Source organism: Hyperoodon ampullatus, assembly GCF_949752795.1.
Source record: "Hyperoodon ampullatus genome assembly, chromosome: 9".
In the NCBI taxonomy this organism is placed as follows: Eukaryota; Metazoa; Chordata; class Mammalia; order Artiodactyla; family Ziphiidae; genus Hyperoodon; species Hyperoodon ampullatus.
Genome location: NC_136922.1, coordinates 13,412,713 through 13,438,215, shown reverse-complemented (window position 1 = coordinate 13,438,215; position 25,503 = coordinate 13,412,713). Strand labels below are relative to the sequence as shown.

At 41.4% G+C, this 25,503-nt stretch overlaps 1 protein-coding gene across 2 annotated transcripts in view; it reads left to right on the top strand.

Moving 5' to 3' along the window:
• Positions 1 to 1,576: 1,576 nt before the first annotated feature.
• Positions 1,577 to 25,503, top strand: part of PUS7 (pseudouridine synthase 7) — a gene marked incomplete at its 3' end in the record, with an annotated part of 48,028 nt that continues 24,101 nt past the window's right edge. The window contains exons 1-7 of one of the 2 annotated variants that reach the window (XM_079711022.1): positions 1,577 to 1,977; positions 2,861 to 2,945; positions 3,079 to 3,180; positions 11,134 to 11,278; positions 17,443 to 17,460; positions 18,914 to 19,025; positions 21,178 to 21,255. In XM_079711022.1, the coding sequence (XP_079567148.1) occupies positions 1,592 to 1,977; positions 2,861 to 2,945; positions 3,079 to 3,180; positions 11,134 to 11,278; positions 17,443 to 17,460; positions 18,914 to 19,025; positions 21,178 to 21,255 (926 nt within the window). In that variant the 5' untranslated portion in view covers positions 1,577 to 1,591. The remainder of the gene's footprint in view (positions 1,978 to 2,860; positions 2,946 to 3,078; positions 3,181 to 11,133; positions 11,279 to 17,442; positions 17,461 to 18,913; positions 19,026 to 21,177; positions 21,256 to 25,503) is intronic. The other variant, XM_079711021.1, reaches the window with a different exon arrangement.

The following is a 25,503-nucleotide window of genomic DNA, read 5'->3' as shown; positions in this document are numbered from 1 at the left end:
GACTCGGGTGTTCACGTCTAGTCTTCCGTTAGGAAGAGGTCTTCTCAGACCCCCTCACGCCAATGCCCCCTGCGGTCTTCTGTGTGTTCCCATGTCTCAAGGAAGCCCTGGGCCCTGCCTGCCTCCGTCACTGGTATGCAGGCTCTGAGGGCAGTTTTGTTGATATAAAATGAGAATGAAACACCATCAGCATCTCATAAACTAGCATTCTCTTTTACTATACCTTGCTTAGAACACATAAAGAATAAGTGCTTTCTTACTTGGATTAGAGATAATTTTGTACAACTAGTTGCAGTCTACTTCAGTTCCCATTTCTTGGTTTCTTCCATTTTCTTTCTTTTTTTTTGTCTTTCAAAGGAAATTGTTTTTACTGACATTTTTCTCTACCCCCCCCTTTTTTTGGTAGCCTTTCACTTTTCACTTTTCTTTCCATTCTTGACTTTTGACAATGAGGCAAGATCAAATACGGATTCTTAAATTTTAGTTCATCATTATTATTCTACTGTAGATGCTTCTGTAGGTGGGCTTCTTATTAACCAAGCCTTGGAGAACTAGAATATTCTGCTCATTTATGTTCTTTATAATATGTTTACCAAGTTCGTATGTTAATTTTAGCATTTCCCTATATAGGTAATATAGGAAGAAGCTTTATCCTTATTTCGCCAAGAGCATCAAATAAGATCAAATTAGACAGGCACTTGTGGTCTTAGATAAATGTGTGCTCCATACTGGGAAGTGCGTATGGCTTCCTAGACTTTTGCTTGGTACATTGTGTATGGGCCAGTTAAATGATAATCTGTACTTTTTTAATTGTGGCAAAATACACATAACATCATCCTAACCATTTTTAAGTGTGCAGTTCATTAGTGTTAAGTACATACACATTGTGCAACCAGTATGTAGAGCTCTTTTTTATCTTGCAATACTGAAACTCTATACTCATTAAAGAACTCCCCATTCTCCTTGCTTTTTAAAAAAATATGACATGGTATGAGTCATATTAGTAAATGACTCATGTTAGTAAACTTACTTATATACTTTTAATCAGCTTTTCTAAAAGATAACAATATCCGTGAAACAAAACTCAGATGCTACAACTGTGGTATTCAGTAAAAACAAGTCTCCCTGCTCTCCGCAGCCACCTACACCCTCTCCTAGAAGTAACTACCTTTCCCAGTTTCTTTTCACATTGTTTCTACATGTTGTTCAGTTTATGTAACTAGATGTCATTGTTCTTAATTTTTTGTTAATGTAAAAGCACTGTAAGGAGCATCCTTACAGTTAAAACTTTAAGCACTTTCTTAATTATTTTCTTAGGATAATCCCTGAACGTAGTATTTCTGGGTCAAGAGGCATCCATATTTTTAAGGCTTTTGCTGTCAAATTCCCTGCAGAAATATTGTGCCATTTTTCTATGCCACTAAAAGTATATTTGGGAGAATTATTTTCATAAACGATATTTAGGACCCTAGGAACAAAGTTAAATGTGCCTCTATGTGCTGAAACCCAATTCTTTATTGAAGTGATCATTACTGCCTGCTCTTTCTTGCTTCTAAAAGGTTCTCTTAAATGTTTTCTTGGATCCTTGAAAATGGAGATGACAGACATGACGGGTGTGTCATTGAAACGGGGGTCCGTTGCCGTCGAAGACAATGACAGTGTGGCCCCAGGTGAGGCAAAGAGACAGAAGATCTCAGAATGCTGTCAGACCAGAGGTCAAGACGGGCGAGAGAACAACTCTCTGCCCAGCAGTGAAAAGGTGCCTGGGCCACCCGAAACGGCCGGAGAGGGTCAAAAGAATTCTGACCCTCAGTCGGAGGAGGAGGAGGAGGACGATGGCCTTTCAGAGGAGGGGGAGGAGGAGGAAGAGGCAGGGAGCTTCGCGAACATGATGAAGCACGGGCTCACCGAGCTGGACGTAGGCATCACCAAGTTCGTAAGTTCTCACCGAGGATTCTCAGGGATCTTAAAAGAAAGGTACGTTCCGTTTATGTCAAGCTATTTTAGGTATATTCGTTCTTTTCTCTACAAAGAAATCAGCAGTCCTTTGTGCCATTTAGCTTTCTGTCCCCAAGGATCGTTCACACTGATGGTCAATAAGCAATAGGATGAAGGAAAGCTGCCTGGATGGGTAAACGAAACTATTTGAAGATAAAATGACTAAATAACCGTTTCCCTGTGGCATCCCTTGTTAATATGTGAACGGGTGCTGTTTATTTCCTTAGAATATATTACTTTAAATGGTTTCAAGTTTTCCCTTGAATAGATCTTAAAATCTTAAACTCTTTCACCTGAATGGGCCACATCTGCAGGAGAAAGAAGGTGGTCTTTGGAGCCAGGTGGATCTGGGTGTGAATCCAGTTCAGCCACTTCATAGTTACTTAACTCCTCTGAGCTTCAGTATCCTTGTCCAAAATTGGATCATAATTCTACCTGAGGGTTGTTGAGAGTATTTTAAATAATGTCTGTAAAGTATTTAGCATAAAGGTAAGCTTCCGGGTGGTTCACGGTAGATATACAGGCTTCTGATTTGATTAAATTTACTGTGTTTTGTGATTTACTTTAGAATGGACTGTATACTCATAGGGCAACATTAATAAGCTTTGATTTAGGCATGTTTCTGGAAGAATATTCTAGAAGTTCAGAGGGTCTTTTCTGTACATTCTGGTACCAAGCCAAGGCGTGGCTTAGAATTCATGGTGAAACCAGAAAAAAATAACTCCGTGACTTTGCACTGAAGGTTTTTATTTTTGATCCCTGTTTTGCACAATGATAAGGCTTACTGTTGAGAAACTTTCTCCTAAAATTAATAGGCAGCAAAATGTTAATGCTCTGAGAGTCTGCGTTTTCTTTTCCTCAGATATTCTGACTTCATTGTTCACGAAATAGGAAAAAATGGACGGATCAGCCATTTGAGTGACTTGTCTGTCCCAGTAGATGAAGAGGTAAGAGCAGCTCTCTAGCAGAAGTCACCTTCTGAATAAAAATAGCCTTTCCTGGAGATCATAGAAATATAGAGCTTTGACAACCTCGAATTCTGTGTGTGACTCACTGGGAGTTCTCTTGGTTATTTTAAAGGATCCTTCAGAAGATGTATTTACAGTTTTAACAGCTGAAGAAAAGCAGCGTTTAGAAGAGCTCCAGCTTTTTAAAAATAAGGAAACCAGTGTTGCCATCGAGGTAAGTAGCACAAAAACATACGAAAAGGTTTTTTAGGGTTTTTTTTTTTTTTTTTTTTGGCTGCACCGGTTCTTAGTTGCGGCATGCGGGATCTGTAGTTGCCGCGTGTGGACTTCTTAGTTGTGGCATGTGGACTTTTAGTTGCGGCATGCATGCAGGATCTACTTCCCCGGCCAGGGGTCGAACTCTGACCCCCTACGTTGGGAGCGCGGAATCTTACCCACTGGACCACCAGGGAAGTCCCCAGGGTTTTAATTGCTTCTTGTTGGGTGGATGTTAATAAATGTCTTTTGGAAAAATTACAGTAGTTAACAAAAGGATGGCTTTGCCCTTTTTGATCTAAAAGTGCATTGCACTAAAAATGTTTTTATCAGTGGCAGATAACGAGTATCCAGATAAGCTATGGCCCAAAAAAAAAAAAAAAAAAAAGGTTATGTTTCTGCTTAAAAATTTTTTTATGTGACCACAAATCAACAAGGAAATCTGTTGTTTCGTACTGCAAAGTGACCGTTATATCACACAGTGTCTGCTGCAAAGGACTATCGCAGCCTGACAGTGGTCCTGATAGGGAAGCCCTGTCTCCAAAGGCCTCCTGGTCTCAAATTGGACTCTGGGAGGGGGAAGAATTGGGGGAAGGAGGTAAGGGAGCATTGCTTTGCTCATCTTGAGTCTACTTCTGCTATTCAAGAAAAAGAGAGCTCAGCTACTAAATAGAACAGTAAATGCCTTTTAAAAAGCTTTTCGTTATGAAAATTTTATTCTCGATTAGTGCTGTCCAGTGGAATTGTGTTGGATTTTGTTTTTTTTTGTTTGGTTGCTTTTGTTTGTTTTTGTTTTGTTTTTTTGACCGTGCCGAATGGCATGTGGGATCTTAGTTCCCTGACCGGGGATCGAAGCTGCACCCTCTGCGTTGGAAGTGCAGAGTCTCAACCACTGGATGGCCAGGGAAGTGCCCTGTCCAGTGGAACTGTGATGCAAGCCATGTTTTTAATTTTAAATCTTCAAAAAAATGTAAAAGTAAAAACAAACAGGCAAATAATTTTGGCAGTATATTTTATTTACCCCAAATACTTCAATATGTAATCAATATTTAAAAAATTACTAATGACATGTTTTACTTTCTTTTTTTTCCTACTAAGTCTTCAGAATCCAGTGTTATTTTATACTGGTAGCACATCTCTGTTCAGACTAGCCACACTTCAAGTGCTCAGTTGCTACGTGTGGCTAGTGATTACCATATGCAACAGAGCAGCTCTAGGTGCTCTCTATAGCAAAGCAAATATGTTACAAGATTTTAAGAATCTTGAAGCACAAGATTATTAGAATTTAAAGTTTATTAAATTCCTTTTGTACTGTATTTTGGCGACTTGCTGGATTTGGGGTTGTTTGAAATTTCTCCTTTCATTGCTCCCAGGTAAAGAGAGTTCACTGTAACTTTTCAGAATTTATTATTTGCCTCCAACCCTCATCGCCTCTTCTCCCCACCAAAATTTCTCAAAAATATGTACTGTTAAAATTTTAGGGATCTTTAATTACTGAATTTACTTGTAGACAAAATGTCCAGCAATGCCAAGGAGAAAATTCCTAAGAATTGGTTTTGAGAGCAGTCTAGGAGGATGATCCAGGCTTCCCTTGTTTGTGCGATGCAGTTCCATATCTTAGCCCCATAATACACTTTTCCTGCAGAGATGGCAAGATTTACTGTCACCTTAAGAATTATAGTTACGCCATCTACTGAAAGCTTTTACCTTAAAGAGTATTAACCATGGGCAAGTGTCCTCACCTAAAAAATAGGAGGATGGACTTTCTGAATTTTTGAGGTCTGAATGTGTATTCATTCATACACACTAACTATGATTCCAGCTCATTGCTTTCAGTGAATTCTAGATCTAGACTCACTTTTTTGGTGGGGGGTGGGGCGTGCTGCGCTGTGCCGCTTGCGGGATCTTAGTTCCCCCACCAGGGATTGAACCCAGGCCCCCAGCAGTGGGAGCACAGTATCCTAACCACTGGATCTCCAGGGAATTCCCTGGCTCACTTTTTGATATGCAAATGTCACTTATCTATAATTATAGTGTACTTTTATTTTGCTAGAATATTGTTAGGTTTAGCTAGTAGTAATTACATTACATCTTAGTTTGCAGGTTGCAGTCCATCAGTGGGTCATGAAATCAATTTAGTGTATCTTTTTTTTTTTTTTTTTTTTTTTTTTTGTGGTACGCGGGCCTCTCACTGCTGTGGCCTCTCCCGTTGCGGAGCACAGGCTCCGGACGCGCAGGCTCAGCGGCCATGGCTCACGGCCCCAGCCGCTCCGCGGCATGTGGGATCCTCCTGGACCAGGGCACGAACCCGCGTCCCCTGCATCGGCAGGCAGACTCTCAACCACTGCGCCACCAGGGAAGCCCCAATTTAGTGTATCTTAACCAACATTTCTTTTTTAATTGAAGTATAGTTGATTTACAGTGTTGTGTTAGTTTCTGGTGTACAGCAAAGTGATTCAGTTTATATATATATATTTTTTTCTTTTTCCATAATCTTTTCCATTAGGGTTTATTACAAGATATTGAATATATTGATAGTTCCCTGTGCTATATAGTAGGACCTTGTTGTTTATGTACTTTATATATGGTAGTTTGTATCTGTTAATCCCAGACTCCTAATTTATTCCTCCCCCATCCCCTTTCTTCTTTGGTCACCGTAAGTTTGTTCTCTTTGTCTGTGAGTCTGTTTCTATTTTGTAAATAAGTTCTTCATTTGTATCATATTTTAGACTGCACGTATAAGTGATATTATATGGTATTTGTCTTTCTCTGTCTCATTTACTTCACTTAGTATGATAATCCCTAGGTCCATCCATGTTGCTGTAAGTGAAATTATTTCCTTCTTTTTTATGGCTCAGTACTATTACCTTGTATATATTATATGTACCACATCATCTTTATCCATTCATCTGTTGATGGACATTATGGTTGTTTCCATGTCTTTGCTATTGTGAATAGTGCTGTTGTGAACATTAGGGCGCGTGTATCTTTTCAAATTATAGTTTTGTCTGAATATATGCCCAGGAGTGGGATTGCTAGATCATATGGCAATTCTATTTTTAGTTTTTTTTGTTTGTTTGTTTGTTTGTTTGTTTTGCGGTACGTGGGCCTCTCACTGTTGTGGCCTCTCCCGTTGCAGAGCACAGGCTCCGGACGTGCAGGCTCAGCGGCCATGGCTCACGGGCCCAGCCGCTCCGTGGCATGTGGGATCTTCCCGGACCGGGGCACGAACCCGTGTCTCCTGCATCAGCAGGCGGACTCTCAACCACTGTGCCACCAGGGAAGCCCCTATTTTTAGTTTTTTGAGGAATCTTCAGACTGTTTTCCATAGTGGCTTCACCAATTTACATTCCCACCAACAGTGTCGAAGTGTTCCCTTTCCTCCACACCCTCTCCAGCGTTTCTTATTTGTAGACTTTTTAATGATGGCCATTCTGACCAGTGTAAGGTGGTACCTCATTGTGGTTTTGATTTGCACTTCTCTAGTAATTAACATTGTTGAACATCTTTTCATATGCCTATTTGCCATCTGTATTACCTTCTTTGGAGAAATGTTTGTTTAGGTCTTCTGCCCATTTTTTGACTAGGTTGTTTGGGTTTTTTTTTTTTTTTTTTTTTGATGTTGATGTATATGAGCTGTTTGTGTATTTTGGAAATTAATCCGTTGTTAGTCACATCATTTGCAAATATTTTCTCCCAGTTGGTAGGTTGTTTTTTCATTTTTGTTTTCTTTGCTGTGCAAAAGCTTACAAGTTTGATCAGATCCTATTTGCTTATTTTTGCTTTTATATGTATTGGCTTGGGAGACTGACCTAAGAAAACATTGCTACAATTTATGTCAGAGAGTGTTTTGCCTATGTTCTCTTCTAGCTTTATGGTGTCACGTCTTATATTTAAGTCTTTAAGCCATTTTGAGTTTATTTTTGTGTATGGTATGAGAGAGTGTTCTAACTTTGTTGATTTACATGCGGCTCTCCAACTTTACCAGCACCACTTGCTGAAAAGACTTTTTCCCATTGTATATTCTTGCCTCTTTTGTCAAAGATTAATCAGCCATAGGTGTATGGGTTTATTTCTGGGCTCTCTATTCTGTTCCATTTATCCATGCGTCTGTTTTTGTGCCAATACCACACTGTTTTACTGTAGCTTTGTAATATTGTTTGAAGTCTGGGGGGGTTATGCCTCCAGCTTTGTTCTTTCTCCTCGGAATTCCTTTGGAAATTTTGCGTCTTATATGGTTCCATATAAATTTTAGGATTATTTGTTCTAGTGCTGTGAAAAATGTCATGGGTAATTTGATAGGGGTCACATTAAATCTATAGATTGCTTTGGGTAGTATGGCCATTTTTAACAATATTAATTCTTCCAATCCAAGAACATGGGGTATCTTTCCATTTCTTTGCATCATCTTCAGTTTCCTTTATCAATGTTTTATAATTCTCAGCATGTGAGGCTTTTACCTTGTTGGTCAGGTTTATTCCTCAGGTTTGTTTTTTTTTTCACTGCACTGTGCAGCTTGTAGGATCTAAGTTCTCTGACTGGGAATTGAACCTGGGACCGTAGCAGTGAAAGTGCTGAGTCCTAACTACTGGACCGCCAGGGAATTCCCAGTTTTGTTTTTGTTTTTGTTTTGTTTTTGATGTGATTTTTAAAAAGATTGTCTTTTTGCTTTCCCTTTCTCATATTTCATTGTTAGTGTAAAGAAATGCAACTGATTTCTGTATGTTAATCTTGTATCCTGCTACCTTGCTGAATTCATTTATCAGTTCTAGTAGTTTTTGTGTGGAGTCTTTACGGTTGTCTGTATATAAAATCATGTAATCTGCATATAATGACAGTTTTACCCCTTCCCTTCCAATTTGGATACCTTTTGTTTTTCTTGTCTGATTGCTGTGGCTAGGATTTCCAATGCTATGTTGGATAGAAGTGGTGAGAGCGGGCATCCTTGTTCCAGATTTTAGTGGGTAGGCTTTCAGCTCTTCACTTTTGAGTATTAGGTTGGCTCTGGGTTTGTCATAAGTAGCATTTATTATGTTGAGCTTTGTTCCCTCTGTACCCACTTTGATAAAAGTTTTCATCGTGAATGGATGTTGAATTTTATCAAATGCTTTTTCTGCATCTGTTGAGATGATCATGTGGTTTTTGTCTTTTCTTTTGTTGATGTCACATTGAATTTTTTTTTTTGCTTGCGCCATGTGGCATGTGGAATCTTAGTTCCCCAATTAGGGATCGACCTTTGTCCCCTGCAATGGAAAGTCCCTCATATTGATTTATTTGCGTAGGTTGAACCATCCTTGTGACCCTGGGATGAATCCAACTTGATCATAGTATATAATCTTTTTTATTTGTTGTTGGATTCAGTTTGCTAATATTTTGTTAAGAATTTTTGCATCAAAGATACTATTTTTTTTTGATGGTGACTATGTCTGGTTTTGGTATGGGGTGATGGTGGCTTCATAGAATGACTTTGGGAGTGTTCCCTCCTCCTCAGTGTTTTGGAAGAGTTTGCGAAGGATCGGTATAAGTTGTTCTTTGTATGTTTGGTAGAATTCCCCAGTGAAGCCATCTGGTCCTGGACCTTTGTGTGCAGGGAGTTTTTTTAATTACAGATTCTATTTCACTTCTAGTGATTGGTCTGTTCAAATTACCTATTTCTTCTTGATTCAGTTTTGGTGGGCTGTATGTTTCTAGAAACTTGTCCATTTCTTCTAGGTTGGTGAATTTCTTGGCATATAATTGTTCATAGTATTTTCTTAAGGTTTTCTGTATTTCTATGGTTTCGGTTGTTATTTCTCCTCTTTCATTTCTTATTTTGTTTATTTGGTGAGTGTGGCCAGAGGTTTGTCGATTTTTATTTACCCTTTTAAAGAACCAGTTCTTGTTCACCAACATTTTTAAAATGTACTAAAATAAAATAGAAAGTAACAGTGTATTGCACATCGTAAGGATAAATACTGTTCTGTAAATTTTTGTTAGATTTTTAATAAGGAGCAAACACATACATATTGCTGGCTATCGATTCCAAGTATGAAATGTATTTCTCAGTGTAAGACATGCTCAGAAATTGAAAAACAGTTGTGTAAGTAATAAGTTTACATTTTCTTGGTGTAGATTTTTCTTGTGAACAGATGTACTAGAATGTCATCATAAAGTTACTCAGTATAGAACAGGATGCATTGGAGGCAGTAGTAGACTTGACTATCCGGAGAATTGAGTTTCTGACATCCCCAAAGACCCAGCTTACCTGCTTTTCCATCTGTGAGCCCTGAGGTATTCATTGTTCAGCCGAGTCCCTGAGGGGGAGCGTCTGTGATGGGTGGCTCTGGAGTCAGACAGCTGGAATTTCAAATCTGGCTCTGCCACCCTACAGCTCTATAATCTTAGACACATTCCTTAACTTCTCTCAGCCTCACTTTCCTCATCTCTTAGGTAGATACACTGGTGGCATGATAGGGAGCTGATTGGGATTAAGTAAGACAGTGATTGTGAAGTGATTGGTACAGTGCCTGGCGGCTGTACAAGGTCAATAAATGGGCTGTTTGTTTTTGTTTTGTTTTGTTTTTTTTGTTTATTGGCTGCGTTGGGTCTTCGCTGCTGCGCGCAGGCTTTCTCTCCTTGAGGCGAGCAGGGGCTACTCTATGTTGTGGTTCATGGGCTTCTCGTTGCGGTGGCTTCTCATCTCGGAGCACGGGATCTAGGTACGTGGGCTTCGGTAGTTGTGGCTTGCTGGCTCTAGGGTGCAGCCTCAGTAGTTGTGGCACACGGGCTTAGTTGCTCCACGGCATGTGGGATCTTCCTGGACCAGGGATCGAATCCGTGTCCCCTGCATTGGCACGTGGATTCTTAACCACTGCGCCACCAGGGAAGTCCCAGATGGGCCCTTAGGATTTGCAGTATTTTGAAGCTCTAAAAGATTTCTGTTAGGAAAGCAACCTAAATGTCCATTGAAAGATGAATGGGTAAAGAAGATGTGGTACATACGTACGGTGGAATATTACTCAGCATAAAAAAGAATGAAATAATGCCATTTGCAGCAACATGGATGGACCTAGAGATGATTATACTAAATGAAGTAAGACAGTGAAAGGCATACAATGTGATATCATTTATATGTGAAGTCTAAAATATGATGCAGGGCTTCCCTGGTGGCACACTGGTTGAGAATCTGCCTGCCAATGCAGGGGACACGGGTTCGAGCCCTGGTCTGGGAAGATCCCACATGCCGCGGAGCAACTAGGCCCATGAGCCACAACTACTGAGCCTGCGCGTCTGGAGCTTGTGCTCCGCAACAAGAGAGGCCGCGATAGTGAGAGGCCCGCGCATCACGATGAAGAGTGGCCCCCGCTCTCCGTAACTAGAGAAAGCCCTCGCACAGAAACGAAGACCCAACACAGCCAAAAATAAATAAATAAATTTATTTATTTAAAAAAAAAAATATGATACAAATGAACTTATTTACAAAATAGAAGCAGACTCAGACATAGAGAACAAACTTATGGTTACCAAAGGGGAAACGGGGGAGGGAGGATAAATTAGGAATTTGGGATTAACATATACACACCACTGTATATAAAATAGATAAACAACAAGGACTTACTGTATAGCACAGGGAATTATGTTCAATATCTTGTAATAAACAATAATGGAAAAGAATCTGAAAAAGCATATATATATATATATATATATATATATATGTATAACTGAATCACTTTGCTGTACACCTGAAACATTGTAAATCAACTATACTTCAATTAAAAAAATTAATTGAAAAAAAGACTTTTGAAATCTTACCCTGTACTTTGGTTACTTCACATCATTATTAAGATGAGTAGTGTTTTTACTAATTCCTTAGTATTATTTCCTTATTTAATGTTTGTCAAATTAGTAGTATCAGTATCTGTGTTTTTAATAGGTTATTGAGGACACCAAAGAGAAAAGAACCGTCATCCATCAAGCGATTAAATCTCTGTTTCCAGGATTAGAAACAAAAACAGAAGATAGAGAGGGGAAGAAATATATTGTAGCCTATCATGCAGCTGGAAAAAAGGCTCTGGCAAGTAAGTATACTAGTGACTCGGCATTTCTTCCGTCTCCTCCTCCTCTCTGACTGTTCATGTTCAAGGGTCATTTTGCGGTTGTTCAGAGAAGGATATTGATCATGTCATTCCTTCAAAGAAGGTGAATAATATCATTTCAGATGCCAGAGCAATCCTGCAGGCTGTGTCTGGTAAGGGGACAGTAGGTCTTATATGTGAGTACGGATTTGCTGAGATGATAGTGGTGCCTGAGAGAGAGTCTTAGGAATTTGACACGTTCCCTGAAGAGCAGTGCAGGCTGAGTGGCAATTCAAGAAGAAAACGGAAGGATGTTGCTCATTCTGTGCTCTTAATGGAGGTAAGGAAGCTGTCAGATGAACAGAAACTGCTGTCACCTATCCCAGTGGCATATTCTGCAAAGTCCCTCTGTTCAAAGTGCTGCTGCTTTCCAACCGTGAGTACCTTCTTCACTGCACATAAAAACGTGGGATACATAGAAAACCACCCCTTAGCCCAAGCCCATCTTTCACTGAGTAGCATTCATTTGAAATGGGTGTGTTGTCAGTGCATCCTGTTGATATTTATGTTCTGTTTTCTCCAGCCATGAAGATTTCTATTTGCACGTAACCTTAAGAAAAATTGGGTAGTTTTTCTTCTTTTACCTGTCAAATCAGCAGATAAAATTGTAATGAGAATTACAGAAGGAAAAATTGTTTCCTCACCTTCTCCCCTACCATCGATGACACCTGTTAGCGAGGAGTTATTTCTAGGTATATTTGTTGGAGTAAAACTCGATGATTGTTATATAACAAAAGAGCGTTCAAGCCATCAGTGCTTTGTCAGTATTCTCTTAGGTTAATGCTGTGAGTGGATGAAGCCTTAATTGTCTCTAACTGTGGTTCTAGTGAAAGGAGAGGGTGTGAGAAAAACGGGAGCAGAAATAAGGTTTAGCTGTGCCTGAGAAAGTCATGTCATCAAATCAGTAAGTCTGGTTAGTGACATAGAAGTGAGAAACCTTGAGCCGTGGGGAGGAGAGGATGGAGGCCGGACGTCACTTCTCAGTGGATTCCAGAAAGGGCAGTGAGGGAATATGTCTGGGACTGCTTGAGGGCATGAGTTTTTCTTTGGTGATTGTTTTTGTTTTTTAATTAACTTTGTTAATTTATTTAAACAAATATACGCACAAAATTATAATTCCAACATATAATTCATGAAAAATTGTATATTAAATATTCTGTGTTATTGACGTTAAACCTTTCAAATTCAGTGTATATTTATGACAGTGTCAATTTGAACCAATCACATTTCAAGGGATTAGTACCCACATGTGGGTTGTACCTGCTATATTAGACAGCACAGTCCTAGGCCCCTAGCATAGGTCTGAGTTGGAATTCAATACTTATTTTGTTGTACCTTATTTGATAAGATAGAAATTTTGCTAATTATTTTTATTTTTATCGTGACCTGTAATGATGGAGGGCACAAATTGTTAATCATTTCTCAATCCACAGTCTAACGGCTTGGGTACTAGACTAGATGTTTCTTTGATGTCTGAGTCACAGAATAAAATATAACCTTGATAGCTTTTCTGCAGCCAGGCTTGTCCAGGCGAATTAAGCCCAGTGGGAAATGATGTGAATGGCTGTTTTTTTTCTATTCTCCCACAATTGGCATGTAGCTGGTAACTCATCTAGCTGTGGAGGAGAGAAGGTGACTTCCTACATAAAGCAGATGCCTTGGTGCATTCAGTCTTCATTCTCTTGAGGAGCCCAGGTTGAGAAGGGCTGCTAGGGAGGTGTTCTTTATAGAGATGTAGTCCTCGTTGGTCAGCTACCCTCTTGCAAAGGCAAGAGGAAGAGGCAGGGTCTCATTCTGAAGACTGGTCACGAGGAAGCAGATTGGAAAAGGCAATTTTTTTTCTAGTTTTTTGACTGGTTACTTCTTGGCAATGATTGTTCTGTCTTAGAGGATGGCCTAAGCATTTTTGTGATGTTGGCATTTGCAGGCCAAGGTGGCCAGTACAGTACAGTTGCCCGCTCAAGTGAGTGGTTCCATATCTCTCGTGTTCTGTCTTTATCTGCATTTTCTGTGCTTATTCCACACCCACCTTTCTTTTTATTCCAAATAAAATATTTCCGTGTTTTCCAGGGGAGGTGCTGAGCTCTGTGTGACATGAACACCGCCCCCCCGCCATTTCCCTTCTCACATCTTCAGTAAAGTATGAATTTCTCACTGTAAAAAGCATGAAGGCAGGTCCACTTGAATCAGTGCTGGGACGGAGATCTCGACCTCTTGGGCTCGAGGGGCTGTGGCGTTTAGTCAGAGATGGGCTAGAGGTCTGCCATCTGCGTGTTCCTGCCCACCTCCTCATGGACCCAGATGGGCACCTGAGAGCCTATGAGTATCTTCTACAGATCTGGCCCCCCCGCCCCCCTGCAAACTGGGAGTGGCCTAAAGTAAACAGCATTCAGAAAGTAGGGAGAGCTGGTGCCTGAAGACGGCTGTTTGTGCCTCTGCAAACAGAATACAATACCAGTGACAGCTCATCCTCCTGGGCCACCTCGCTAAGCATTTGAATGGATTAGCTTTTAAAGCTTCATTGCAAAGCTAAGATAGAATGTGTTTAGAGCTCCCTCACTACCAGACCCTGACATAAATTGTTACTGGGGGGTCATGCATTATCTACCAGATTTCCAACATTTCTTTTAATCCTTTTTTTTTTTAAGTTTTTAATTTTATTTATTTTTGGCTGCATTTGGGTCTTTTTTTTTTTTTTCTTTTTTTTTTTTTTTTGCGGTACGCAGGCCTCTCACTGTTGTGGCCTCTCTCGTTGCGGAGCACAGGCTCCGGACGCGCAGGCTCAGTGGCCGTGGCTCACGGGCCCAGCCGCTCTGCGGCATGTGGGATCTTCCCGGACCGGGGCACGAACCCGTGTCCCTTGCATCGGCAGGCGGACTCTCAACCACTGCGCCACAAGGGAAGCCCGAGTCTTTTTTTTTTTTTAATTAATTAATTAATTTTATTTTTGGCTGCGTTGGGTCTTTGTTGCTGTGCGTGGGCTTTCTCTAGTTGAGGCGAGCAGGGGCTACTCTTTGTTGCGGTGCGTGAGCTTCTTCTCATTGCGGTGGCTTCTCTGTTGCAGAGCACGGGCTCTAGGCACGTGGGCTTCAGTAGTTGTGGCATGCGGGCTCAGTTGTTGTGGCTCACGGGGTCTAGAGCACAGGCTTAGTAGCTGTAGTGCACGGGCTTAGTTGCTCCATGGCATGTGGGATCTTCCCGGAGCAGGGCTTGAATCCGTGTCCCCTGCATTGGCAGGCGGATTCTTAATCACTGCACCACTAGGGAAGTCCCTGCGTTGGGTCTTAGTTGCTGTGCGCGGGCTTTCTCTAGTTGCGGCAAGTGGGGGGCTACTCTACATTGCGGTTCACGGGCTTTTCACTGCGGTGCCTTCTCTTGTTGCAGAGCACGGGCTCTAGGCCTGTGGGCTTCAGTAGTTGTGGCACACGGGCTCAGTAGTCATGGCTTGCCTGCTCTAGAGCGCAGGATCAGTAGTTGTGGCGCACAGGCTTAGGTGCTCTGCAGCATGTGGGATCTTCCTGGACCAGGGCTTGAATCCATGTCCCTTTCATTGGCAGGCGGATTCTTAACCACTGCACCACCAGGGAAGTCCTAGCAGATTTGCAACATTCTTTACCTCAGATAGGGCCATGCACCCTAAAACACGGGTGTGGTAGGTTTGAAATCATGGTGGCCAAACACAAATTATCAACTGTTTTAACTCAGATGTTATTTTGTGTGTTAATCCGGTCTGATAGACAGGGCATACTGATTTACCTACTAAAGCATACATATGGTATTCTTCTGAAAATATCATAATTATCATAAACCATATACTCAGGTAAATAAACTTATATTTTGAGATAGATAGTATACATCCCCCAAAACTGTTTGTTTGTTTGTTTGTTTGTTTTTGTGCGGTACGCGGGCCTCTCACTGTTGTGGCCTCTCCCGTTGCGGAGCACAGGCTCCGGACGCGCAGGCTCAGCGGCCATGGCTCACGGGCCCAGCCGCTCCACGGCATGTGGGATCCTCCCGGACCGGGGCACGAACCCGCGTCCCCTGCATCGGTAGGCGGAACCCCAACCACTGCGCCACCAGGGAAGCCCCCAAAAAAACCTTTTTAAAGATTTAAGTTAAAAAAATTTTTTGTGCCATGTAGTATGTAGAGATTCTCCATACTGTGCGAAATGAATGGTTTCCAGGAGGCATACCTGGATGAAGGAGTTTACACAGTAGGTTGAGATGGAAGACGATAAATACATGGTAAAGAGAAGGAGAAAGGAAAGGAAGGAACATGGTTAAGGAGAGGGAGGCGTAGGCTCGACTTCGAAAATGCAGGAGCCCTGAGCATATTGATATGCTGACGGGAAAGAGCCAGTGGAGAGGGAGGGGGCTGATGATGGCTGGAGCAGAACCCCTGGGGAAGCTGCAGGCTGGGTGTGCAGGTCCAGCAGGGGAAATGGACTTGAATAAGAAGGAAAGAACATTCTGCATGCTACCCATCCTGTCATCTTTCTCGAGCTACAAACATGTTTCCTTCTTTATTCATGAGGATCTCTGTGCTCAATACATGAATCTTCCTGAACGTGGTTTTCTTTTTTTATCTGGTTTCTGTTTCTCCTCTCCTGGGGCTGCCATATTAGACCATCAGAAGGTTGCTTCCTAGCCTGAGAATTCTTTGCATTCGTATTTTAAATCAGAGTGTCTCAAAAATATTTGAAAGTTATTTTAAATTCACTTAAATTGTAAAGCTACCATCTATGCTACCTAGCATTCCAAGGATTTGAAGTTTTATGAAGTCAAACAAATTCCCCAAAATAAGTTGAGACTCACCGATTGTCCATTATTCAAAACATTCCCAGTTAATCAATGCATATGCTTATTACTAGTCTGTGTACTGAGTGCACTTGGAAAAAGAATCCTTATGTCTGTTACTTGCAGAGGAGATAATTGAATGCATGCTCACTGCTTGGATTTGCTAATAAAAGATGCATGCTTGTGAGCCAAACTCATATCAGTTGTCATGGTTTCTCTTAAGGTGTAATAGCATTTAGTTTTTCAGTCTTGTTGTTTCATTTATTTCTTGCCACTATAGTTAATTTTGAACGTACTGAAAGGGTAGTTAGAGGAAAATGTAGCTACACTTCATCAATTTTTATCACAAAATTTTTAAAGCTTTTTATTATGGATATTTTCAGACATGCAGACAAATAAAGGAAGTAGTATGCTGAACCCCTGTGTACCCATCAACCATCTTCAGTATTATTAATGTTCTGTTGTTTTGTTTGACCTCTTCCTCCCACTTTCTTTTCCTTTGTTGGAGTGTTTTTAAAGAACATTCTATGTAGTACTTCATTTCACTCATAAATACTTCAGTATGTATCTGACAGATAAGAACTAAAACCCTAAATCATTATCACATCCCCACAAAATCAACAATAATTTCTTAATAGCTCATACCCCGTGCATGTTCAGCTTTTCTCTGATTGTCTCAGAAATGCCTTTTGCATACAGATGACTTGTTTAAATCATGATACAAACAAGGTCAGAACATTGCATTCGGTGGGTAAGTCTCTTAAATCTGTTTTAATCTACCAGTTTGAGAACTGTTTTCCATAATAATTTTTTGCATTTTTTTTCAAATAAAAAATCAGTGCAGGAAACTCCTAAAACACAGAAAAGCACAATGCAAAACAGTCATTACTTGCAGTCTCACAACCGAAAGATAATCACAAGTAGCGTTTTGGTACACGTCCTCCCATATTTAAGAAAACAAATCTCTGGATGGGGAGGCATTTTGCATCCAGTCTTACACCTTTTGCTACATCCTGTGGGCACAGACAGTGCAGCTTTTGAGTGTGAGTGGACAGGCCACTGTGAGGGGATTGAGACAGGGAGGCCTGGACCTGTCGGTGAGTTTTCTGCTTGTTCACTGTTTGCCTCTGCGACATTCCATTGTTAATGTCTAAATGGCTGTTAACCCACCACATAACCACCAGGCGCTGTAGGAGTCCTCAGTAGAAACTTTCCATGCGATCATTTGCATGTTCACTTCTAAGGCACTTTACTATTATTATAAATTAAATACTGCTCTCTTGTGCTCTTTATGCTGTGCATTTGGACAGAGGTCAGAGCTGCAGCAGGTAAGAGCGGTTGGCGTTTCATGTAGATAAAATGAAATGCCAATGATTTTTGTCACAAGTGCTAAGTATAGACAATTTTGCTTAAATGTAGGGAGCTGGAAGGAAAACCAAAAATAATATCCCTGTTCACAATTTTCTGAGGATGAGTTGTGAGGAATTCACACCAAGAGCCCAAGAAATACTCGCAGTGCTTTTTCTGTAATACTTTAAGCATACATACTATGGCAGTTTTCCAAGACAGCTTATTGGTCAATTTGTTCTTTACATTGTAGGTTATATCCCTAACCTAGGAAGCAGTGCTTTTTGCCTTGACAAAGGCAGGTGTACAAGTAACTTTAGTATCAGAAGTTTCTTACGTCTTTGAAGATGAAGGATTCGTGAGTTCATGCTAAAGGGACAAAGACAAAGGAACATTTTTAAAAGAAGAAGACTTCTGGGGATTATATGAAATATTTTTTCTCAGTCTTTCTTTCATAGAGTTACAGAAATCAACTGAATTAGATGCGTTCAAATAACAGCTGCAGGTGTGTGTCACACAAGACTCACAAACATTATTGTACAACATCTGGGACGTGCAGTTGTGGCTTACACATTTTCCCCAAAGTGTTAATTTTTCAGAACACTCTTTGGGCAACTGAAGTCAAAATCTTAATATTGTTTAAATATGTGTTTCTTGATTGTAGTGTAATTTTAATGTTCGTTTGGAAGAACAGTTTTAAAAGTCAGATTTTCCAAAGTCTCGAAATGTTGGCCAGTTTCTAAAAAGTTGAGCAATCGACATAACAGTGGCTCAGAAGTTAATATTTAACCTGACTTAATTTTTAAAGTCTCCTCTTGCCCCAAGAATGACAATTAGGTATTGAATGCCAGCTGCTCTCTCTGTCCAGTAGACCTTTGCAAACCATCTAGTATTAGCTAAACTTCTGTGATGGAAGTGGCCTTTGGAAAATCTAAACTTGTCACTGAGGCAGCTCCTCACAGGCTTTATCCCCAACCCTGCTAAGGCATCCAGCCTGTTGTGCGAACACCTGACTGGGGAGATGAGGCAAAGCTTGTAGGCTCTGCCATGACTGCTGTTTCCCTCTGGCCTGCATACGTTCTGGAGGGCCAGGCGGCTCCCTTTCAGACACATGCTTGTAAAGTAAGCCACTGGGGAATGGTGGACCCCTCTGTGTTTCTCTGTGTGAAGATTGCTGGTTAGGTTTAGTCATTTGTCACACCACCTGCATTTCTCGATTTTGATTTTAAATACAGACATATAAGTATCCAATCTCAGAAAGTTTAATAACTGTAGACCACAAGGTATAACCACTTAACCCATATTTCTTGTCAGACTAGATCTGATTTCTCTCTCAAAGGTTCTCTAGCAAAAATGATCTTGTGGGGTTTCATAAGAACTCAGCTAACTTTTATTATGGTGTATATAATAGTTAAATTTTTTTTTTTTTTTAAGATCCAAGAAAACATTCTTGGCCAAAATCTAGGGGAAGTTACTGCCACTTCGTACTGTACAAGGAAAACAAAGACACCATGGATGCTATTAATCTACTGTCTAAATATTTAAGGTTAGTATTTTGTTCTTTTGCCCATACAAAATCAAAACACAGAAGTGTATTTTCCTCTTTCCATGCTGATGAAAAAGGAGTGGGAAAATAGGCAAATAGCTAGCAAATGTGCCTCCTAATTATAGTGGGGTTTTTTGTTTGTTTGTTTGTTTGTTTGTTTTGGGAGGGTTTTTTTTTTGGTTGCACTGCGTGGCCTGCAGGATCCTAGTTCCCCAACCAGGGATTGAACCTGGGCCACAGCAGTGAAAGCACCGAGTCCTAACCACTGGACTGCCAGGGAATTCCCAATTATAGTTTCCTTAGACAATAGTTGAATTAATTTTTTTTAACCTCCTTGCATATTGCCAGTGATTCAAAATGAAAATTCTTTAAGTAAGTGGTTTACATATAGTTGAGAGTTACTAGTTCACCTAGCTGAAAATAAAAATTAACTTTCTTCCCTGAAAGCCTATGCTTTGATGTGGTTGCAGAGGTCTGCTACTAAACCATAAACTCTTAACTCCAGGAGATAGACTAGATTGGAAACCTAACACCAGCCAGATTTTCTCACAGGAATGCAAATATAGTAGAGTTTGGGTCTCTGAGGATGAGCCAGGTGCCGTTTTATTTTTGGAAATGGGTACAGGTACCATAGCAAATCTGTATGCATGGAAATTTGCTTTCTGATATATATTTAACCCAGTTTAAACACAGCACACAGTGTGTTAGTTTGCTGTGGCTGCCTTGACCAGATACCACGGACTGGGTGGCTTAAATAAGACACATTCATTTTCCCCCAGTCCGAAGGCTGGAAGCCCCAAGCTCAGGGTGTTGGCAGGTTTGGTTTTTTCTGAGGCCTCTCCTTGGCTTGCAGATGGCCACCTCCTCTGTGTTCTCTCATGGTCTTCCCTCTGAGTGTGTCTGTGTCCCGGAGTCTCTCAATGTGTCCACGTTTCCTCTCCTTATATTAGGACATGAGTCTAATTGGATTAGGGCCTCATTTCAACTTAATCACCTCTTTAAAGGCTCTATCTCCAAATACCCTTGCGTTCTGAGGTACTGGCTATCAAAGCCTCAACATAGGAATTTTAAGGGAGCATAATTTAGTCCATAGGACACAGTACCATTTGAAGTAGCATTTTACTTTACTCTAGTTGCTAGCTCTCTCTGATTCCTTGTCTGTACCTGAACCCGGGAGAGTAGGCAGCTGGGGAGGGAGCTCCTCTGAGATCTGGAGTTGGGATTGCTCAGAGTTCAAGAAATTCTTCCCGTTTGTTTCCTGTTCGTGTGGAGCAGCTTTTATAAAATTCTTCTTGGTTAACTGGCTTACTTATATCTTCATATTAAAATTATTCCGATCCTTGTTTTAGCATTTGGCTTTTATACAAAGAAATAGCATGTATTTATGGAAAATTCACATTACTATTAACTTTTTTGAAATTGAAGGTATAAAATTTTTGAAGTGGTACATGATACATATAGAATGGATTTTTCTTTACCTTCACAGTTATGTAATTAATGAATTGCATGTAATCACCAGGAAGTGCATTACTTCCTTCTCTGTTGCTGGCTAGTACAAATGTTCTGAGTCACACACAGCTGGACTTCCCTGGTGGCGCAGTGGTTAAGAATCCACCTGCCAGTGCAGGGGGACGTGGGTTCGAGCCCTGGTCCGGGAAGATCCTACATGCCACGGAGCAACTAAGCCCGCACGCCACAACTACTGAGCCTGCGTGCCTAGAGCCCAAGCTCCGCAACAAGAGAAACCATCACAATGAGAAGCCCGTGCACCGCAACAAAGAGTAGCCCCTGCTCACTGCAACTAGAGAAAGCCCACGCGCAGCAATGAAGACCCAATGTGGCCAACAATTAAATTAAAAAAAAATTTTTTTTAAGTCACACATAGGTAAGGAGGGGGTTGTTCAGGCATCATTTTTTTTTTTTAAACACCTTTATTGGAGTATAATTGCTTTGCAATTGTTCAGGCATCATTTACTTTCTTAGCTTGCACACTAATTTATGTTTTCCTGGGTATATTTTAAAATAAAGTTTGTCCTTACTCTTCTCTTATTCCGTTACGGTTTTAAGTATATTTATTTTAAATCTTAAATTATGAGAAGCATGATTTCCTAATGGTATGCGACTTCAGATGATTTTGTTTTTGTCTTATCAGAGTCAAGCCAAACATATTCTCCTACATGGGAACCAAAGATAAAAGGGCCATAACCGTTCAAGAGATTGCTGTTCTCAAGTAAGTAGTGAGTACATGTCAGGATTCGTACTGCAAAACTCCTAGCACCACCTTTCAGAGTTCTTGGATGTGCTTTGTGGAGTTTATCTCTTCCATCTTTAGATGGTGCCTCGGCGTATTCAAAAGATTGCTTTTCTATTTGTTTTTTTCTTCTTCCTTATCTGTATTTTCTAATGTTTTTGCAGCAAAAATGTTTTGCAGTTATTTTTAAAGGATTTTTGTGGTAGAGTCAAGAGAATAAGTTCCTCTTTCTCTCCTTTCTCTGTCTTTTTCATTCATTATTAAATATAAGTTATTTAAAATTACAGAACAGTGAATGAGGTCTTTTGTTACACACTGGAGATATACAGATGAAAAAGATGGCAGAGAGAAAAATAAATCAGCACTTATCGCACAGTGAGATAAATGCTAAAATAGAGGTATATTGGGGGTATTAGGGTAGACCTGACGACAGAGCTTGGCGCTCACTGTGGGGGGCAGGCCGGGGAGGTTTCCACAGAAAATGGCATCTGGATGAGGGCTTCTATGCCTCTTCACGGCTGGCATTTCGGACTGGGTAATTCTTTGTTGTAGGGGCCGTCCCGTGCATTGTAGGACGTTTAGCAGCAGCCCTGGTCTCCACCCAGTAGATGTCAGTAGCATTCCCTCTACTGATGTCAGCATTGTGACAAACAAGAATGTCTCCAGACATTTCTAAATGTCCCTTGAAGGGCAGAATAGCCCCTGGTTGAGAATCACTGGTCTAGATTCTAGAAGGATGGGTAGGAGTTTCCTAGGGCTGGGAGGGTCTAGGCTTGTTGGTTCCACACCAAGAAAACAGCTTGTGAAAAGACACTGGAAAGGATTTGGGGAGCATAGCATATTTGGTACCTGGCAGGTGTTTGAGTTTGGTGGGAGCTTAGCAGGAAATAAGGCTTGAAGGGTAGGCACGATCCAGATCCGGAAGGGCCCTGAGGGTCACGTTAGGATCTTGGACTTGACCTGAATCTAAACAGGGGGAGTTGTGTGTAGGGACAGGCTTAGGGGTTGTCGGTGAGCAAGAGGGATGGAACGGAGATCGGGGCTACTGCCGTGTTCTGGGGCGGAGGACGGGGGTCTGAACCCAGTCAGTTCAGTGAAGGTCAGAGGGAAAGGAGGATGTCGGACAAACTCAGGCTTCTGTCCTCATGCACCCCCTGAGGTGAGGAGTGGTGGGAGGGAGAAATAAAGGGGCAGGAGGAAACTCGGGGGGTGATGCAGATGTCCATACTCTTGAAGGTGGTGATGGTTTCATGGGTTTTAACAGTCGCATGTGAAAACTTGTATGTTTTGAATAGGAACGGTTTACCGTATGTTAATTTTGTCGTGAAAAGGTCATCTGTGCTTGCTGTCCCCACTGAAAACGAATGCATGTATGTATTTGTACTTTCCCCATCTTTTCATAAAGAAGTTGAGGTGGCGCCTCCTCTTTGCTCCACAGTCACCTGCCATCTGGCTCCTTGCCCACCCGTCCTCTGATTCATTTGAGATAGTGTCCGGATTGAGCTCCCAGTTGCATCCTAATGGATTTTCCGGTCCTCTCCTTCACTGACCCTGGGACAGTGGCGTGATGTCGTAGTAAAGGCAGGGTGAGAACATCTCTCCGCGACTTCACTAGTGGCGGTGAGGCGTCGCTGTGTTTGAGGGAGAGCGGGAGGAGACACCTGAAGACGCCAGTGCTCTCACCTGGTAGCCTGGTCTCTGTCTCCCTGAGATACATGGAACGTGGGGTCCTCCGCTGAGAGTGAAGGGGGCAGGAGTGGGGAAGGGAACTTTAAAGAGTGTGAAGATTTGAAACAGCCTCTGTGGGTGATGGGCTCGTCAGCAGCTCCTGACAGTAGGGCACCGGCAGTGACTCGAGGGCTCGGGCTTTCCGTGCTCTGGATGGCGGGGCACAGGAGGCTCTTGCCTTCTCTTTGGTGTCCTGAAATACCATTGCAGTCAACTCCTGTGCTTTCCAGCCGGCCAGCTCTGGGAATTTTTCCACCTAAATTAAAAAATGGATTGGTTCAAGGGCTTCCCTGGTGGCGCAGTGGTTGAGAGTCCGCCTGCCGAGGCAGGGGACACGGGTTCGTGCCCCGGTCCGGGAAGATCCCACACGCCACGGAGCGGCTGGGCCCGTGGGCCATGGCCTCTGAGCCTGCGCGTCCGGAGCCTGTGCTCCGCAACGGGAGAGGCCACAACAGTGAGAGGCCCGCGAACCACCAAAAAAAAAAAAATAGATTGGTTCAATTTGTTTTCAACACGGAAGGAACTAGGTAGAAAATGAAAGTTCCACCATAATTGTACTCCCTCAGAGATTGCCGTGCTTATGGCTTGGTATATTTTTGTAGGGGACTCTTTTTTCCTTATAAACCGAAATATTTATTTAAAATGTGTTCTTTTCTTGCAAGCAATAAATGATGTACCTCTTTCCCTGTTAATATGTAGCAAAAGATATTTAAATATATGGATGCATCCTAATTTATGAACTCCTGTTCTATTTCTGAATGTTTACATAGTTTCCCATTTCTTGATATTATAAGCAGTTCCATGATGAACATATTGGGAGTTAAATCTTGGCACACATCTGTGATAACTTCATTAAGATAAACTTAGCAGCGGAATTACTGACTTAAAGGGAATGTGAAATTCTAGGTTTTAGGTTTTTGTTAGCAGAGTTTACTTGCCCTGTAGAAAGGTGGTACCAGTTTATCACCTTTATTCTTCTCCAGAATCCTCCCTGACACATATCACGATCTAAGAAAAAAATAATTTACTAATTTGAGGGTCAAAAAATGGCATCTCGTTATTTTCTATTGCATTTTATGATGTGACATCTTTGAAGAGTGAAGGTATTTATTTCTCTTCTTCGTCAGCCACCAGGTGTCATACTTGATCACAGTGCAGCTCTATTCATAGACCTTTGCTGCCTTTATCATCTTCCTGTTGACTTAGTAAGAAACCATATTAGACACCTAAATGTTGGCCTTTGGAAAGCACATAGCACTTATCTTGCGGATGCAGGCTACACCCTTCGTTTGCTTAATGGATACGAGGGGCTGGGCAGATTGGCCTTTCCCGTGAGAACTGGTGGACAGGATAAACCTACTCCAGCACACAAGGATTTTAATTATTGCTGAATTGATCAATCCTCCGGATAAGCAGCTTTTCAGCTTCACGTAACTCTCCAAAGTCACCTAGTACTTTTAACAGGATCTCAAGCAGGAACAGCCTCATTCAGCATGATTTGTTTCTTTTCCTGCCTCTTCCTGCCAGTCTCCTTTCTGAGCCTGGGCCAGTATTTCCCTGGCTTTGTTAATAAAGGCTTTTTTGTGCAACATGCTGCTTAGGTTGGCTCCTGATGTTTAAACGCAAGATTTTGGTAGTCCCAAGTTACTCACGGAATTGCTGTGAATTGACAGCCAAAGAGCTTGATCCAGGATCATCAAAGTTAAAACTATGAACAGTATCGTGAAAAGTATTGTCAGCTTCATTCCATCAGTTCTCAGGGAGCACCCACACCGATGAGAACGGAGCGTAGCTCTTGCTTTCTGCTGTGCTAGTGGGTTTCAGAAATACGTGTTGTGTATTTAAGAATAGACAGTAGAATATGATTCAGCCATGAATGAAGTACTGATACATACTACGACGTGGGTTAAAACATTCTGCTAAATAAAAGAAGTCATACACGGAAGGCCACGTACTATATGATTATGTTTGCATGCAATGTCCCAAATAGGGAAATCTATAGAGACAAAGTAGATTAGTGGTTGCTAGGAGCCGCGGATCTAGGGAATGGGGTCAGTAGGTGTAGGGTTTCTTTTGGAGGTGAGAGAAATGTTCTGGAATTAGATAGTGGTGACAGTTGCATAACATTGTGCATATACTAAAGACCACTGAATTGTACACTTTATAATGGTTAAAATGATAACCTTTTTGTTATGTTAATTTTAGCTCAACTTAAAAAAAAAGAACAGAGCTGTCTTTCATGTCTGTTGGGCGTCAGTCTCCATAAGCTCTCTCCAGAGCTGCCAAGTCGCTTATCTGATTCCTTCTTTCCTCCTGACTCTTAAATATTCCACTCATTTCTACCACAGTAGTTACTGACCAAAGAGGGGTTCTGACCTCCTGTTCCTCCCTCTGTTCATCTCCATCCTCTCCTGCCTGGACTCCAGGATACTGTTTCTGGATTAACTTATGCCCTGTGGCTCTACCATTGTCCCTGTATATCTGAAGTCAAGGATGTGG